Source organism: Triturus cristatus, chromosome 3_1 (assembly GCF_964204655.1).
Source record: "Triturus cristatus chromosome 3_1, aTriCri1.1, whole genome shotgun sequence".
Lineage (NCBI taxonomy): Eukaryota > Metazoa > Chordata > Amphibia > Caudata > Salamandridae > Triturus > Triturus cristatus.
This window is the reverse complement of record NC_140583.1, coordinates 204,336,172-204,355,258: the sequence shown is the minus strand read 5'-3', so window position 1 is coordinate 204,355,258 and position 19,087 is coordinate 204,336,172. Positions and strand designations below refer to the sequence as shown.

The 19,087-nt window shown below is 47.2% G+C and overlaps 1 protein-coding gene across 7 annotated transcripts in view; it reads right to left on the bottom strand.

Moving 5' to 3' along the window:
• Window positions 1-19,087, bottom strand: part of TLN2 (talin 2) — a 1,262,084-nt gene that overhangs the window by 484,847 nt on the left and 758,150 nt on the right. For all 7 annotated transcript variants that reach the window (XM_085643650.1, XM_085643649.1, XM_085643651.1 and 4 more), the window contains 3 exons: window positions 9,193-9,306; window positions 4,042-4,150; window positions 1,142-1,350 (listed from right to left, as the gene is read on the bottom strand). In XM_085643650.1, coding sequence (XP_085499776.1) covers window positions 1,142-1,350; window positions 4,042-4,150; window positions 9,193-9,306 — 432 coding nt within the window. The remainder of the gene's footprint in view (window positions 1-1,141; window positions 1,351-4,041; window positions 4,151-9,192; window positions 9,307-19,087) is intronic.

Below are 19,087 nucleotides of genomic sequence, written 5' to 3'. Positions count from 1 at the left end.
TTACACCTTTGGATTCAGCTCTGATGGCAAAGAAGTGCCCAGTCTCAAAGAATCGCGCCATGACTCTGAAGAGTCCCAAAAATGCAATTCGTTTGATATTCAAAGTGATATGCTTTGGCTTGCCACTGCACGCCTTGGTCAAAATTAGCATAACTCCCGCTCCCTGATGCCCTTCAGGTACAACACGGAACGTGAGTCGCATGACGCAGAGTCGTGGTCCGAACCAAGACACCACAGACACGTTGAATGGATATTGAAGAATGTGGATGAGCTGATGAAGGTAAAATTACTTATAAGTAGTACCAGTGGTCCAACGTGGATTTCTTTTTAAGATTTAAATGTCGGCATGCTCCAAACTGATGCTGGCGTCAGTACAAGTGTATGAAGCTGCAGTACTGCTTATACTGAAAAAAGAAACGTGTTTTCCAGTAGCCTATATGTACAGTAGGAGGCTAGTAGCTAGCACACAGGATTTCTTCAGAGAGTTTTAGCATTGACAGCACCCTCCAAGCTTTCAATTATATCTTTCCTAGTATCTTTATAGGGTTTTGAATAGGTAACATGGCCAACAGAGGAATAAGGGACCATGAATAACAAGTTGTGGTTTCATCAATGAGGGCTGCAGTACAGAAGGACAACTCTGCTGAGGACACACTGAAATTATTGCTAATTGTAGAGGCCATACAAGGCCGCTGTGCCATTAACTTATGAAACACAGCCAGTAACAGACACCTGCAGCAGGTGCCCCGCTGAGAGGAGTTCAGTAGAAACCTTTTGGTCCACTTTTTTAGAAAATGTTCTGTTTTGCTGCATTGCCTTAGACAGCAGGAAATTAGATGTTTAGCAAAAGGGTTGGGAATTCATCCTCCTGCGAAGGCCTTCAGTCCATTACTGCACAGTACAGGAAAGTAGGTCAGGCAAGTTACCTTCTATTGCAGACATCCTTTATGCCTACCTCATCAACTTTAAGAGAAATCTGCTAATACTAGTCAAGATATTTATATTTACATTTTGTAAATGTTGATTTTTATTTTGAAGCTATGCATACATTTCAGTCCATAAGCAAATAAACCACAAGGGTCTAAGGAAAAGATAGGGAAAAAACTAAAATATAGTAAAAAAATGCCAGGAGGAGAATTACCTCTTCTGATGCCGGCTCAACAGCCTTCAGCAAATCAGAGACAGCTCCAGCCAGTGTTCGGGCAGCGCCCAGCAGGTTCTCCCCACTTCCCACGTCATCATCCATTAGCGCAGCCAACAGCTTCACTCCCTTGGACATCTCTGTCAGGTTTGAGGAGATGGTGGTGATGGCGCAGCCTACGGCCGTATAGTCTGTATCCACAGGGTCACCTGCAAAGGATGAAGGATTTCAGATTAAAGGCAAAGCAAACAGGACCCTAGCTATAGTAAACACACAAACATCATCTCACTGGTCTTGATGAACATGAAGCATCTCTGATATCCTGAGAGGTGGAAACCACTGAACAATCTCTTCCAGAATATAGGATTAGCATAAGACCCACCCTCAGATCCCAAAAAGTACCACTCACCTGTCACAATGAAGCAAGACAAAGAAAAAAGCAGCAGTAGCTGTGTCTATTTAGGAAGGATCTAATAAATGGTGCGTTTTGGTTTATAAAAATCATCACAAGTGAAATACAATCAAATTGTCGTTGCAAAGCTTTCACTGGGTCTGCCAGACTATCTATCAGTGTGTCTTAGAAGACCTATAAATGAGCGTTACCAATGAAAAAAGCCATTAATCACACATTAGAAGGGGCTCAAGTTCACTAGACTCATGATGGCAGGAACTAGAGCATGACTTTTCAGTACAACTAACCTGAATCTGCCTTTCCCTGGATCTACTGCACACTGGAAGAAATGGCAACTTCTCAGACTACCCAACACATTACCCCCCTCTTGACTAATCTCCACTGTGCCCCCCCTTGAAGTGAGAATTACTTTAAAAACAACAAGCAGCAATCCACCTGGACCTTCTTTCATTTGTGAGAGATAAAAAACATTCAAATTCTCTTGAAGTACCCAGGCTTCTCATCAGCCGTGTGCTCCTATGCATATTCTGGTAAAGAAGATTTTGTGTTAGAGTGTCCATTAAAAAAATAACTTTGTTACACTTCCCAGTAACATCTGCACCGCACTCTCCAGTAACAGATGTACCACACTACCAACACCTGCACTGGATTAAAACAAATTTCATAAATTTGAGAAGGCTTGAGAGATAGTCTGTTACTGTTTCGGGAACTGTCAAAGTACGGAGAGGAGTTGGCCTAACGGCTAGGGCGGTCAACCTCGAATCTGGGGAACCGGGTTCGAGTCTTGGCAATGACGCTGAACATCCTATGATTCTGGGCAAATCACAATCTCCCCGTGCCTGTCAAAAATGAAAGTGTCCTCATGAAACGCAACTGGTGCTATGTAAAGCGCTTTAATACCCGAAACCGGGTCAAGTTCGCGCTATATAAAACTCTGTAAAAGAAAAACAAATGCTCCGTTTGTCTTGTGTTGATGCAGAGGTAAAAGGATAAACAGGAAAGGCATTCACAGGTGCATATGGCTAACAGTTGAAGTTCATGGTCAATTACTCTAGGCTTGGAATAGCTCAAAGTCATTGAAAGGGAATTGGTGCCACAAAATGTCTAAAAACCAAAGCATACGTCATCAAAAAGCAACATTCTGTAATGCCTATTGTTGGCAATTGTTGGAGATGCAGAACTGGGTAAAGAAAACTCTTTTTCTGTTTGCTCGATGGTCCCTTTAAAGTCCTTAACAGTATGCAGTATACCTTTTTGTATTTTAATAGTTTTATTGCTATTTAGCAGCACAAACATTCAGGACCGAACTCCACCTCTAAGTAAGTAACACACAGGGCTGCCTCTGTACTTCAGTCAACCCCTGCATGCTAAGAAACCTACAACTGCTAGAAGGCCTCCAGGATGGGGCAGCTTCTGATGGTTCATCTTCAAGTTGGTTTCTCACAGTCCAGCAGTGCCAACTTTCCACTCTTACAAGAAGCAAACAAAACAACAAACTGTCTCTCACATGTGTGTGCACTGTGTGTGAGTGCATGTATAACGGATGATGCAATATATGCTTTTGAACCTAAAATATTAGGATTTTTTTCTAATAGTATGTTCACTTGTTCCTAATAGTTTGTTCCCTCTACAGTGCCATGAAATCCAGTTTGTGAGTGCTCGAAAAATACCACATAACATGTGCAGTGTGTCTATTTTGATGTGTTTGTATAACTATCTATCCTAACAGAATGATGCACACTCTTACTAAAGTTACTAGCCTGACTATCCTTCCTCAAAGAAGGATGTACACCCTTCTGTCAGACACCTGCAATTGTTTCTTGGAGGTACCAGCTTGGCCATCCCTCTCTTCCATCATGGATACGCCGGTATTTGTCTGTAATAAGTCTGGCTATCCATCCTAACAGAATGATGCACACTCTTACTGGAGGTGCTACTAGCTTGACTAGCCTTCCTCATAGAATGATGATGTAATTGTCTCTTGGAGGTACCAGCTTGGCCATCCCTCTCTTCCATCATAGATACACTTATATTTGTCTGTGAGAAGTCTGGCTATCCCTCCTCACAGAGTGATGCACGCTCTTCCATCATAGACACACTTGTAATTGTCTCTTGAAGGTACCAGTCTGGCTATCCTTCCTCACAGAGTGAGGCACGCTCTTCCATCACAGACACACCTGTAATTGTCTCTTGGAGGTACCAGTCTGGCTATCCTTCCTGACAGTGTGATCTGCACCCTTCCTTCATAAATGCACCTGTAATTGTCTCTAGGGGAGATACCAGCTTGGCTGTCCATACTAATACCATGATGCACCCACTTCCATCAAAGATACACCTGCAATTTTCTTTTGGGGGTACCAGCCAGGCCATCCTTTAAAAAGACACTCAATCATAGCTCGATACTGCAATTAAATTCAGTGTACAAAGATGCTGCCTCTATGCTGTATTTTTGTTTCACAAGGGTACCATTCAATGTCACTTGACTCACCCGCTGTGAGATTCACAACCGATGCTGTTCCTGCTGTTATGGCATCTACTTGAGAGTGGATTTCATGTTTCGACTCATCGACTTTGTTCTGAATCCAAACCTTTGAAGCCTGAAATGCAATGTAATAAATAGCACATATGGTGAAATTCTAAGGATTTGGAAAGATAAAGAACCTAAAAAAAGACTATGGAGCTCACATGCTTAGCTCTCACTCACTTCATCAATATATTAAACAAGCATTGGCATAGCCAATAGGTCTCGCCTTTGGGACCTGCTGCATAACTAAATACTTATAAGGTCCCAAAGGCGAGAACTATTGGCTATTCCAATGCTTGTTTCTTTTACTCTTACCTAGTTTAGCTCGTGACTTGCTAATATTGTCAGGCACTGACTTCGACTGACTCGCCCCAGCTCTGCAAGTATTTCAGCAAGAAATGGAGCAAAGCCTACTGCGCCCAGTTTTAGTTGGCTCATTCTGGCTGGCTGCTTTAGAATACTTTTATGAGTATTTCCTTTCTACAGAGTTTCTTTTTAAGGAAACAGAATAACTACGTTTGTCAATTTTTCCCAATTGTCACCAGACTTCACAAAATGCTAACAGCTGTGTTGGAGAAATGTTGCCACTACCTGGAGATCTCACATTTCCTAGTTCCACGTGTAAGTAGCTCATCCTGTCCAGGAAGATTATTTTAATTCTTAGACTTGTAGTCCTGGTTTTTATAACAGGTTAAACAGGACTACAAATCCCAGAATGCAACGAAAGAAACCTGGACTAGATAACCTGCCCACACATGGAACTGGAAAAAATTAGAGCTCTGCCTACCGGTCTTTCCCAAAGACAGATGTCTTCCAGGAGTTTAATAATCAAAATTCAAAACTTACCAACCATTACCAGGTGGACCCTTGTCCCAAGTAATGCCCCTGGCCTATCGTTCCATCTCTACCAAGCTGAGCCTGTCTTAATGTTGCTTCACATGGCTGGGCTGCAAAGAGCCTTCATGTTGTGAGTGAAATTTCAGCCAACACCTTAATGGCTAAGTTTCTTTTTCTGCCTCGTGGAAAAAAAACTGGCCAAGAACTGAGTGCACCAGTGCTACAGCCAAGGTGCCACAGTTCCTCGTGAATGCAGGGGAAATGCCCCATCACCCGGCCCGCTGATTGGATAGTAACACACATCAATTATCAGAGTTCTTTGGATGACTGAAGCAATCGGGCGCCGGTGCCCCTGCACCTGCTGCACCATGGATAGCTACAGCCCTGAGAGTACCAAGGCTCCAAGCTTCTCCTGGGGCAGTTAAACCACTCATTTTTCCAAAGCAATGTTGTGTTGAGCAACCTCACTGGATACAACTGTGTTTTATAAACTATTTATAACAACCTCCTGGCAGTTATCTTCTACATTTTGCAACACTCTCCACTCATCGGGGCACCGCACAGGTAGTGTTTGACACCTGGCTAGATGGTGCAATGATTTAAGTACTAGCTATTGGCATTTGTGTGTGACCTGAAAGTCACAATTCAGCATTCCATCCTTCCGAGGTCGATAAAATATGGAACACTCCAATAAAACACGTTAATGTTATTATTGGTTTTAAATAAGGGACATGGCGTTGTGTAGCTCTAAATTTATAGTAAAGGGCACATCTAGCTCCAAGAACCAGCAGAACACACCACATGGAGCATTTGAGTTGTAGCGGGTTATTCTGAGACCGGTGGGTGCTGTGAGAAGAACTGTGAGGTGTGTGAGGTCCGGTTTAGACACTCCTGGCTACTTTTCAGTTCATGTAGGGCAGAGATGAGGTTTAAGAAGATGCTGAACGTGGAGCTCAGTAACCTGCATTCTAATTCCCGCCATTTGAACCCGTCAAAATGTGTGATCGTAGGCAAATCTCTTCATCAGCCAGCGCCCCTCATTGTAAATATGTGTAATGAAAATACACAGAAAATCCTTGTTTTTCCAGTACGATCTCAACTGGACTCTACACACTACAGGGTTTAAAGCACAGAACCAGTCTCGGGTGACCCTGCTACTACTCAAGTGTTGTTCGATGCTAGCTGTGTGCCTCATTATAAATGTAGAAATGCAGAACATTCTCTCCTTCTTTCTTCCCTTCCGTCCTAGTCGCTCCCTCCATTTCTTCCTCCTGCTGTCTCTCACCGCCTAAGCAGCGCGCAAATAAATCATACAAAAATCACAATATAAGCCCGGAAAAGTAAGTAGAGCATGCAAACTTTTGATCCCTTTCAGCAACAAACATTTTTTGTTGTTAAAATCTGCAGATTCATCACCAGAGGGTATATTATGCTGCAAATCCATCACTAGGTGAAAAGCAGCAATGGCCACGCGGCCGTGAAAGTGACACGGCCACGCGGCGTGAAAGGAAACCAGTGGTGCACACGCACCACGGGGGGGCGAGGGAGCGAGGCAGCGATGCGAACGCGAGCTGCTGCGCATGCTAGCCACGGACTGGAATGGGCGGAGCAAAGGTGGGACATGCGCCCGCGTTTGCCCAATTGCGTGCCTTTTAAAAAAACACGTAAAACCCAATGGCTGCCGGCAAAAGCAAAACCACACGCACAAGCGTGTGGTCAGCTTCCAAAACCCCCTACATAAGGTCTCGCGCTGCACGAGCACTGCTATGCACTGCAACGCTAGGCGCGAGACCTAAAAAGGGTTGAAGCACGAACATATTCTACCTCTACAGGACAGTATGTAAGCAGAAACAGAGTTCTCCTGTGAAGAGCAGTGCACTGCACTATGTGGACAATGTCACTCACTCTCTGAGAAAGTGGCCCAAAGTATGAACATATTCCTCATCTGAAAAGCAGTGAATTGTATAATGTGCATACCATCACTAAGTAGAACAGTGGGCTGAACTGTGAATAGATTCCTACGGCGAAGGACAGTGAACTGGACCACCGCTCGGATGGTCAGGGGCAGGACCAAGTATAACTAGGATTCCGGTGGGCAGTAGGCTGGAGCACAAACACAACACTACTATGAAGAGTAATGGGCTGGACATGATGTGCTACAATATGTACACAGAGTCCACCTCTGAATGGTAGTGGCTCGGGGTACGTACACACTATCGCTCTGAAAGGAAGTGGGCTGGAATATATACACGCACCATCTCTCTGCAGGGCATAGAACTCAATATATACATAGTTCTACTCTGAAGTCACTCAGCAGGGAAGTAGGCTGGAGAATGTACACAAACTTCAATTCTGAACTGCAATGAGCTGGGGTGTGTATGCTCTCAGGAAAACTGGGCAGGAGTATGTACACGCTGTCCTCCTCTGTGGGCAGTCGGCTGAAGTATGCACTTACTCATACCCTGAAGGGCTGTGGGCCTGGAATATGTATTTACTCATACCCTGAAGGGCAGTGGGCTGGAATATGCACTTACTCATACCCTAAAGGGCAGTTGGCTGGAATATGCACTTGCTCATACCCTGAAGTGGCAGTGGTCTTGAATATGCACTCACTCATACCCTGAAGGGAAGTGGGATGGAATATGTACACACATTCCAACTCTGAAGGGCAGTGCACTGGAATATGTACACACATTCCAACTCTGAAGGGCAGTGCACTGGAATATGTACACACATTCCAACTCTGAAGGGCAGTGTGCTGGAAAATGTACACACATTCCAACTCTGAATGGCAGTGTGCTGGGTATGTACGCTCTCAGGAAAACTGGACTGGAGTATGTACACACTGTCCCCCTCTGCAAGCCACTGGGCTGAAGTATGCACTTACTCATACCCTGAAGGGCAGTGGGCTGGAATATGCACTTACTCATACCCTGAAGGGAAGTAGGCTGGAATATGCACAGAGATTTCAGCTCTCTATAGTAGTGGGCTGGGGAATGCACACACTGTCACTCTGAAGGAAGCTGGGCTGGAGTACGTACAACCCATACATCTGCAGTGCAGTGGGCTGGTATATGCACACAGTCATACTCCGAAGGGCAGTGGGTTGCAAGATGTAGACAGAATCCAACCCTGAAGTGGAACCCCTACCAACAGGTAAAAGGCAGCTGGTCCATGCACCATTTGTAGGATCTGAGCTGATCCCAAACATGATGGGACTTAGATTTTTATCTGCAAACGTAAACAAAAGAGTAAAATATATTTAATTGGGAAATAAGGGATGCTTCAGCAAAGCACGCCATGCCTTTGAAAGTTAATTGCACCTTGTGAGCACAGTGCTCTGTTTCCAACCAAAAGAATGAAGCAAACAAGCTAATATTTCCGGATTAGTGACCCTGTTATGCTGGCTCAGACCATGTACCCACTCCTCTTGAATGTTGCTAGTGCTGTTGGTACATAATGGCTTTCTAGGGGCATAGAGAAAGGGTTAGTGTTAGAATAAAAAGCTCTTTAATGAATCTCATGACATAAACATAGATATATACACACATGTGCCACTTCTATGTGCACCCCTCCTAGGTCCACATGTTCCATTCGCCCTGCTGTTCAGCTGCGTCTCCCCTTCTACCCAACGCTATTTAGTGCTATATTTACCACTCCTCAGACCCTTCTGGCTTAAATAGGGCCATGTTGCTGCAGCCAAGCAGTCACTTGTTGTCACTGCCATGTACAAAGCAAAGCCTATTAATAAACACAATCCGGCTCAGCAGTCCCGCTTGTGGAGTCCTTGCCAGGGCGGCAGATGACGCTATAGATTTCTAAAGGCGTGCTTTGCACTTTCCTTTAACTGCTGCCAGGAGCTGCATTCAGGATAAAACAAGTTGATGTGAATGTGCTTTGCTTTTTGTTTGTTAAATAATTACACACTGGTCCTTCTCAGATAAAAACCGAGGCAATCACGGGGGGCGGAGGGAGGGGGGGTGGGGGTGTCTGTATTTACCTGGAGGGCACAGTCATTTCAAACGCTGCAGGCTGGAAGGAATAACTTTCCAACACTGGAGCAGATCTCTTGAAGCCTTCCTGCAGGTGGGACATGCCTCACACATGCAGCAGCTCTGGCCAGCAGGTAAACACATGCACCTAGCCTCCCCACCATGAACTGACTGACTCCAAGATCCTGGGAATGACACACACTGCTCTCTTCCCATCGAGGAGCCCATGTTGTGCCTTGCAATGCCAGCTGGCTCCGGTGCAGAGCTCCGCGGACCCTTTGCTTACCATGTCATGGCCCAGAGGGGGCAGGTTGTCCACTTGGCCCAGGTCGGCCTGAGCCTGCTCCACTGCATGCATGCTGGTGTTAATGGTCCCCATCAGAGCCTGCTGGGCGGAGGTCTGCCAATCAAAACAGGAGGAAACCACAATCAATCATTTCCTGATTATAGGGACATCAACTGAACACCAGCGGTTTATTATCAGATTAGTAGCACTATCACTGAGGTGTCTGAATGCTCTAAAGGAACCCCACAACCCCACCCCACATAAATTATTGGTGGTAAACAGAGACAGGATCAAGTTTGAACTAGGAAAGCATTTAATAAAGGTGTGTCCCAATGGTGCTCCTTGTGGAAATTTAGTTTGTAACTGAACATTATCTGCGCCATCTTGCCTCTCCCCAGCGGCACGCACAGCGAACGCACGGCCGCCATTTCAGGCACCCCACTCTCTCTCCCCGCTCATTGTCGATCACCAGCGCGTCCCCCTGGTGCTGCAAGCATCCCCCCGCGCGCCGACCACCCCCGCTCTCTCATACACGGGCCATAAACCCTCTCCTTCTGCGCGACCCTGCCATGGAATCACACCCCGCGCCTGACCGACATCCCATACATGGTCATGCATCTCTTTGATAACCCCCTTCCTCTGCGCCCCATTGTCCGAACCGATCCCAGGCCATCACCTAGCCCTGCGGATGCAGTTTATTGTCCCTACTGTAAGGGAAACACCCCACATCAAAGGGATTACAGTAGATCAAAGCCCCTACCCCCTGAGACCCGGCTGGTCGCACACACCCCCGGGAATTGGCGGAATGTCCAGCTGTGTGATAGCCATCTCCTACTGTGGGTGGGGTGGGGACTCCCACTGAAGATGTGTGTGGGAACGAGCTCGAAGTGGGGATTCCGAGGAAGTTCTTTCTTGTATCAAGACAATCTCAAGAATGTGCCATGTGTGATAAACCTGCAATAAAGTCATAAACCTGTGTATAAGAGGCCAGGCCTCAGAGATGCAGTTAGAGCACCTCGTGACGATACCTTGCTGTCTGATCTGATGTGTTCTGCTCCGACGGAATAAAACTTTGTTTCCTGCCTTCCAGTCTCCGGCGCCTGCCTCTTTATTGGTTTAACATCGAATGGTATAAGAGGCGACTACCGCCGGGCAATACTTGAAAGGTTATCGACTGAAACTGCCGCTACCGTTTAACAATTGGCGTCCCAAGCGTGGGGCCCATCAGCGACACGTGGATCCAGTGGGAGAGGTCCTGACGACAGAGTGAATGGGAGAGCTCCTGCCCGATAGACCCTCGTCTGGCAGCCGATCATCCGAACTTCACTGGTTCCGAGCAGACCTCTCTCGAGTGATCTAAGGTCCTGACTGGGAACCATCAGGAGTGCCGCGGCAAATACGGAGAGTAGAGGACGATCGGGCGCTGGAGGCGGAAGACGAGAAACTGTCCACGCGGTCCGGGTAAGGTCGTGAAAACACGACAAATTGCGAAACGATTGATTGATTGTTTGAAATACTAGTATTGCTTATTGATTGTTCTCTTTGAGATATTCGCTGTCTACAAACGGGGAGGAGTAGAAATACTCTCTCTCTCTCCCTTTGCAGATAGTGAAGGGTAGGTAACGCAGACTTTTGTCCCCGTTGTAACCCATCGTGCCTATCTTTATCTACCCACTGATTGATTGTCCGAACATTGATTGTTTTGAAGAATAGTGCTCTTTGAGATATTCTCTGTTTGCAAATAACGTAGAATAGAAATATTCTGTCTAGTCTTTGCAAATAGTGAAGGGTAGGTAACGCAGACTTTTGTCCCCATTGTAACCCGTCGTGCCTATCTTTATCTCCCCATTGATTGATTGATTGTCCGAACACTAGTTGTTCGATATTGGTTCTTTGGAGGTATTCTCTGCTTACAAATAACGAGGAATAGAGATATTCTGTCTAGTCTTTGCAAGCAGCGAAAAGATAGGTAGTGCTGACTTTTTTCCCCGTTGAAACCCGTCATGCCTATCTTCTCCCCACTGATTGGTAGTTGGTTCTGCCCGGACCGCTTATTAGAGGTGAACCATCGGCTCCTCTGGAAGGCACCCCTAATAAGGACATGTTCACTAAAATACGAACTAATCGCCGTAGTTTATAGCAAGCTATGGCATAAAATATACAAAGGGGGACCCCGAGAGTCAGTGGCCACTGGTAGGATCCTTTTTGACCCTACAAAACTAAAGAAACGCTAGGAAATAGCCCTTTGTGGGATATATGGAACTAGGGGAAGGAACCAAGCTCACGGTCAAGACGGCCACGAGGTAGCCCGGCTCCATCGCTCTCGCTACCTAAACATGTCTGCCCTACCACCCACCCCGCCCAGTAAACACGACCGAAATCCCACACAACCGGAAGTCTGTTGATACCCACCATCGACGTCACCGAACTTGACTAGGATCACGCACAATTGGACTATGCCATTTTCCGATTACACTGTACCTAGATTGCAAATATATACAACACTCCAACAAAGTAGTATGATTAAACATTTTAATAACTTATAGGTATAACAACATTCCGACAAGATGAACAGGTTAAAACACGTGACATTTACGTCCACGTGACACCGTCCTCGCCTCTCCTCCCTCGAAGTTGCAACATTGACCTGCTTTGGGCGGTCCTTTTAGTCGGCTTTTGGGCTATAAAAGCCATGCAAAATCCATCGACATCAGTGGCGGACGACTGTGCGAATAGGCCGGAGGCTACACGAAGCGCCGAAGCTCTGGCAGCGCCAAGGCGGAGTCTGCCACGCTGTGCGGATCTTCCCATTCTCTTCTTCCTTCAATAACGGAGGGTGCCCTGGCGGGGGGAAGCGTCGCGGACGGGCCTCCCCCACCTCCCCAGGTGGAGGCTCGCCAGCAGATGAGGGCACCCCAACCGTCTCTTTCACCGGCCAGCCGAGTTGCACCCTGCCATTTTACTCGCCGGCCAGCTGAGTTGCACCCTGCCATTTTACTCGCCGGCCAGCTGAGTTGCACCCTGCCATTTTACTCGCCGGCCAGCCGAGTTGCGCCCTGCCATTTCACTCGCCGGCCAGCTGAGCTGCACCCTGCCACTTCATTCGCCGTTCAGCTGAGTAGGCGCCCCTGCACTCACCGACCAGCTGCAGCAAGACAGCCATTTACGCCTTGCCTGCCGGACAGCCGCCCAGGCGCGGGTTCCTTTCTGCACCAATATTGCCATTTACGTTCGACTCGAAAGGTGGGTCCCCGCAGCAGAATGATCGGGGGACCCACCCCGGTGGCTGTACCGAAGAGCTGCTGCTGCTGCCTTTGGACTCCGGCGGTCGGTTCTTCGGATCCAGGCCTAGCCCACCGTGAGACGGTTCTGGACTCGAAAGCTTGTCTGCTTGGGTGTGGGCCCCACCCTTGACAAAACGCCCCCTCAGCTTTGCAGAGTCTGCGGGAGTCATTGGCACTCGACTCCCGCGGACTTCCGGTGGGGGCAACCGCCGCTATTTGCTTGCTTATTCCACATTAACTCGTCTTTGCCCCGGGCGACAGCCATCTTGCCTCCGTTTGGTGTCGTAAAAGAAAGACTGATTCAAGGCGTCGGCGGAAGAACCCGCCTGCTGCCCCGCCCCAAGAACGGACCACAGCATTGCTACAAGATCGCGGTGACGCCATGCTGACGCAAGCTGACGCTAACGAAAGTTCTCGAACTACCGAAAGGGATTCTGGTCCAGCAGCTAGTTAGTGGAAAGACTTAGACTGTGCACTGGACCCACCCGACCTCGCCCCAAAATGGCGCCAATGTAGGAGGGGCCTGCAGCTCCTTATGGCATCCCGATTACTTGACATTTATGTTAAAAAAAAAAAAAAAAGAGATATGTATGCGATGTTTCCACACATGATGGTCGGGGGGACGGGGAGGGTACCGATTTTATGCTAAAGTAGTGTTGCTCATGATACTCGACGCCTCTCACGCCGTGGCCGGCCTATAGCGGTTGTAGGCCCGTATTTGTATACTGACATTGTTTTAAATAAAGGGCTTCCTAAAGGAATTACGGAATCAGTGTCATGACAAATCATCTAGGTTGGTAAAGGTTTTTCTTTTGAATAAACGATTGTTACTCCCAATCAATAGAAAACAGATAATGCAGACCCCATTTGCCTGAATCTTTTTGATTAACGGAATTTGTACCCGTCACACCTGTCTTTTCCAAGAGTTGTCAGAAAATGGTCAACCATAGCTTAAGGTATATGCCGAATGCAAGGTATGGTATCTTGCACCATAATACACGACCGATTGAGAAATGCATGTACGACCAGGGAACCCGAATTTAGGAGATAAATGAAATAGAGCATCTTTGTCTCGGGAGAAAAGAAATAATAGGCCTGTGGTATTACCCACTCCTGCGGCTAGCCTGGTACGTGGTAAGTAGAACTTTTTCGTGTCTACGCGCGCTAAGGTACTTTGAATACTGCACATCCCCTCCCCTCTTTTACCCCTCTATAGGTCACGACGAAGTTCCGACTGAAGAATGGAGTGGACATGGACCGCACCGTGTTCAATATCAGGAAAAACATAGACAAACGTTGTGGGATAGTGCGTAAAGTGCAGACCACCATTGGGAACATGAAAAACTGTATGGTATGATTGTGCGTGTGTGCTGCGATTATACGGTATGCATGTGTATGCATTTCATGCTTGGGTCGCTTGAAGAGAGCGTCATCGTATGATTGAAGTGCTCGTCCATCGATCAAAGGGAGGAGAGTAAAAGGTCCGACACCCCCCCCCCCCCCCAAGATAAACTACAAAATACTGAAAATACGCAGCATGCATAGGAAAGAGGACAGGAAAGGAGAGGTCCCCATACTCAACGTAGCCCTGAGTCTCCGTCTTGATGCATGTACTGTCACACCCTATCCGGTATTCGTGTGTGCGTGATCACCAAATTTATGTCTTTCCCCCGCTTGTGTTTTCTTACATAGAACAGACCCATGCTACTCCATGTTGTGTGTGCACCAAGTGGCCTATTATCGTACACATGTCTCTCTCTCTCGTTTTGTGTCGTACATATGCCAAATAGCCTACTTGATGCACCTCTCTCTCTCTCTCTCTCTCTCTCTCTCTCTCTCTCTCTCTCTCCCTCTCTCCCTCTCTCCCTCTCTCTCTCTCTCCCTCTCTCTCTCTCCCTCTCTCTCTCTCTCTCTCTCTCTCTCTCTCTCTCCCTCCCTCTCTCTCCCTCCCTCCCTCTCACTCCCTCTCTCTCCCTCTCTCTCTCTCCCTCCCTCCCTCCCTCCCTCCCTCCCTCCCTCCCTCACTAAAGGCTTTCTTGCCCTCTTTCTTTTTGAATAAATTAACGACACATACCTCCTCAGTCTGTGTATAATTGGCCTCAAACACGGTGGTGTTCGAACAAATTGACAGAAACAAAAACGACCGTACTTTACCACGTTACTACCTCTCCTTTCTGCAAATGTTGAGCTTAAATGGCTGAGAAAGAAAGGACAGGTAAGACGACTGATGTCTCCCAATTTGGCCCTCATCACGGGGACTACATGTCAGTGGTTTTCGTTTTAGAGCTTTAACAACACCATCTCCACCGCCCAGAATTGCCTCCACCCAATTACCCCAAACTAGAATGTCTAAGCACCCCGTTCTCCCAAAATAACCCCAGCCCTGTACTAGCCATCTCAGAGTATTTCGGACAAAACAGCTGATGACCTTATTCTCTAAAGGTACATTGCCTAAGCTGACGGGGGTTATCTATTGTCTCCAGCAAGGAAAAATGTTTAGCTTATGTCCCTCCCCGAAATAGATACCTGTGAACCCATGGCAGTAACACCTCGTACTTTTTCCATAAACTTAGCAGTCCTCGGAGGAAAATGTGTATTAACAAAACTTGTGTTGAGATGAACGAGTCTCTACCGGAGAAGCCGGTTCGAATTTTTTAATAGACCAGAAGGTTGACAGATGTCAGGCTTCCTGCAACGATTATAGGGCACCGGAATCGACACCTAGCAGGCCAGACGATGGACAGGAACACCCACAGAAACCTGCACCACAGCAATGATTAATAAACTAGTAACACTCACTGATATAACAATTAATAAACACCAATCATACAACAACCGATAAAAGCATTTCCCCAACTACTCGGTGGTTGAGAGAGAGGATGAAGTGTGTAAATGTCTTCCCTGCCAACTCTCTAAGATTTTGTTTCTTGTACTCATTTAAAGATAACGTGCAGCCACCGGAAGAGAGGGGTCGGACGTGACGCACAGCCTGGCTACGGACCATGGAACATCTATGACATCGACCAAGGGGGAAGCAACGAAGCAAAAAGGGCGTGAGACGAGGCACCATTATCAGAATGATAAGCGATGGAACAAAGGGCTATCTCGAGGCCCCCTACTCGCTGACCAGCGTGCCTGAAGTCCCAACCCGTCGGGCCCGATTGATGGGCCCAGTGCTGGAAGATTCTGCCCCCCTTGGTCTGCTTTTTGATCCGACCCCACTCCACCCCCTCTTCCCCCGGCATCCCGAAGCACGCCACACCCCTTCTCTCTCTCTCTCTTTTATATGGATTTTGAATTTGACTAACTACAGAAGAACAAAAAGCGGGTACCCCGTCTCAAAGTACCTATGACGAACTATGTTAGAGAACAGGACTGTGATCGGAGAACAACGAATGGTCACACCCTGCCACGTGAGAAATTGGATTTGAGCTGGACCTTAGCTCCACCGCCGGTGCTCAACAGTGCCAACAAAAGAAGAACAACAACAAGAGCTTACCAGTGATGGCTCTTTATAATAGGACACTGGAAAGAAGAACTCCCTCCCATGACTGTAACTAATGTTAAGTTGAATTCCTCTCCCAACCACCATTTTATATTAACTATCTTCCTATCGAGTTTTCATGATGTTGCGTCAGTCACTTCCGACTGTACACTGAGAAGTTAAGAAAATCTAACTTTGTATAATGACATTCATACAACACCAGCCATGCACACGACTATACTGACTATTTTTGATCAACACGAAGTCTGGGCCTTAAGCAATGTGCGAAATATCCCTTGTTTTGCCAGAAACGTTTCTCTCTCTTTTTTTCGCTTTACAGTATCATGTTTGTGCTCAAACAAGCTCTCCTCCTCCTATCCCTGGGCCTGACATGCGGCACAGCTGATGTAATTTTGTATGTACTACCTCCTCGCCTACTTTATCAACTGTATGTAACTATGTACAAATGTGTCAGATTACTCCTGCCTGCCCTAAAAACTCTGTACCTTTAAGGAATGCATGAAAAACATTAACGGTATTATAGCTGAAGGATTAACGAAGGTGAATGTCGGCCAGGCAAGCTGGCGAGATATGTTAAAAGGGAGGACTGTGGAAATTTAGCTTGTAACTGAACATTATCTGCGCCATCTTGCCTCTCCCCAGCGCCACGCACAGCGAACGCACGGCCGCCATTTCAGGCACCCCACTCTCTCTCCCCGCTCATTGTCGATCGCCAGCGCGTCCCCCTGGCGCTGCAAGCATCCCCCCGCGCTCTCATACACGGGCCATAAACCCTCTCCTTCTGCGCGACCCTGCCATGGAATCACACCCCGCGCCTGACCGACATCCCATACATGGTCATGCATCTCCTTGATAACCCCCTTCCTCTGCGCCCCATTGTCCGAACCGATCCCAGGCCATCACCTAGCCCTGCGGATGCAGTTTATTGCCCCTACTGTAAGGGAAACACCCCACATCAAAGGGATTACAGTAGATCAAAGCCCCTACCCCCTGAGACCCGGCTGGTCGCACACACCCCCGGGAATTGGCGGAATGTCCAGCTGTGTGATAGCCATCTCCTACTGTGGGTGGGGTGGGGACTCCCACTGAAGATGTGTGTGGGAACGAGCTCGAAGTGGGGATTCCGAGGAAGTTCTTTCTTGTATCAAGACAATCTCAAGAATGTGCCATGTGTGATAAACCTGCAATAAAGTCATAAACCTGTGTATAAGAGGCCAGGCCTCAGAGATGCAGTTAGAGCACCTCGTGACGATACCTTGCTGTCTGATCTGATGTGTTCTGCTCCGACGGAATAAAACTTTGTTTCCTGCCTTCCAGTCTCCGGCGCCTGCCTCTTTATTGGTTTAACATCGAATGATATAAGAGGCGATTACCGCCGGGCAATACTTGAAAGGTTATCGACTGAAACAGCCGCTACCGTTTAACACTCCTCACGTCCGACGCCTACTGGCACGCCAAGTATGAGATGCACAAGTGGAGGAGGGTGCGGCGGCGTCCAGGTGGTACACTGAGAGAGGTTCTCTGCCTACCTATGGGGGTGAAGAACACCCAGGAGGAGGGCTGGCGGCCACTGTGGATGCCCACTGGGCCTCTGCTAGGAACCGGGAGACCGCTGCAGCAGGTCTATGGTAGATGGACTGCTGGCCTGACTTAAAGGGGGGTGGTCGTGGATAATTTTACAATTTTTAGAACCAAACCTTAATCCGCAGGAGAGTCTGCCAGCTGAATTTCCAATCCTGTATCACCCATATGGTGGGTGAAATTAAGCTAGCGGATTTTTAACCGGATTTTGCAGTCTCCAAAAATGTGGAAAATTTTTCGTTACTAAAGTAAACGTGAGATTCCTCCCCTACCTTAATATTCTGGTATTTGAGTTCACAACAAGGGAAGCGTGTGGTATCACCACATCATTCCCCATTCACAGATGCGGAACTTCGGATGGGGAGGTGCTACTGCAGCCTGCCATACAAGGGTTCACTGGGGAGGGAGCTGCCCCAGCAATACCAGTTTGACCAAAAGAGATCCCGAGTGGGCAATATGCTCATGGCTGAAGCCTGGTGACCCGCCCCTCAGCTCCACCACTGCAGTAGAGACTTGCAGGAAGGGTTGGTCATGTTTATTAAGTCCAGCTTTTTCAGCAAAAAAAATGTCTATGTTTAGTACAATCCAGAAACTACTTGCATCGGCCACAGGATCTAGGATGAAACTATTCAGAAGAAAGCTGTGTCACTCGCCTTGAAGGGCATGCGCTGATGAGGTGGCAGAAAAGCATTCTAGGCACGAGACACCTGGCCATGACAGGTGGCGGCTCCGCCTACCTGACCCTGCTAGAGAAGGCGCACTGGGAATCAGCTGAAAGCGAAGCGGGGCAGCTGGCTCCAGGCTTTTTTGTTTTACTTGGTAACAATTTTAGGTTTTTTGTATCGCTGTCAGGGCTTTCGTTGATGGAAATGTTTAAAGAGTAAACTCAAACAGATTATTTCAGTTTAAGGGGAAGTATATGATCTTTTTTAGCAAATCTAATAATGAGTGGCATTATGTTTTGGTCATGACTTTATGGCCTCCATTTTAGAGCTGAAATGCAGTTTCAAAAACCCCTCGTCCCTCGCTCACTTCACATATCCTGTGTAGAAGGGGGGGGGCGAGGGGGGGGGGGGAAATATGCTATCAGAAAGTCAAGCCGTGTGAAAGAAAGTTGTGTCCTAACAAGATCTGATGAGACAAATCTGCGTCACTCATTTTAACAGTTTTTTGGAAAGCCAAGGATTTTTTCCCATGTCTTCTGTGGCACTTAATTTCTTCCAGTTCTTGTAACAGTGAAAGATTTCAGGCATCACTACTCTGTCAAACGAGTTAATGTTTGGTTGTAGAGACAAATAGCAATTAATTGGGGTATTTATTACGACATACAGTTTTGATTAGCAAGATCTTCTTTCTATTAAACTTAAATAAGAGCAAAACACAGAAGAAGTGTAAGTGAATGTTGATGGTTGAACTAATATAGTCAAGCTGTGTTTTATCTAGCAGTAATTGAGTGTGGAGACACTGGCAAAAGCTGTGAAGAGAGTTGGACCATGCACCCTTTCTCGGAGGACATTGCACGGTG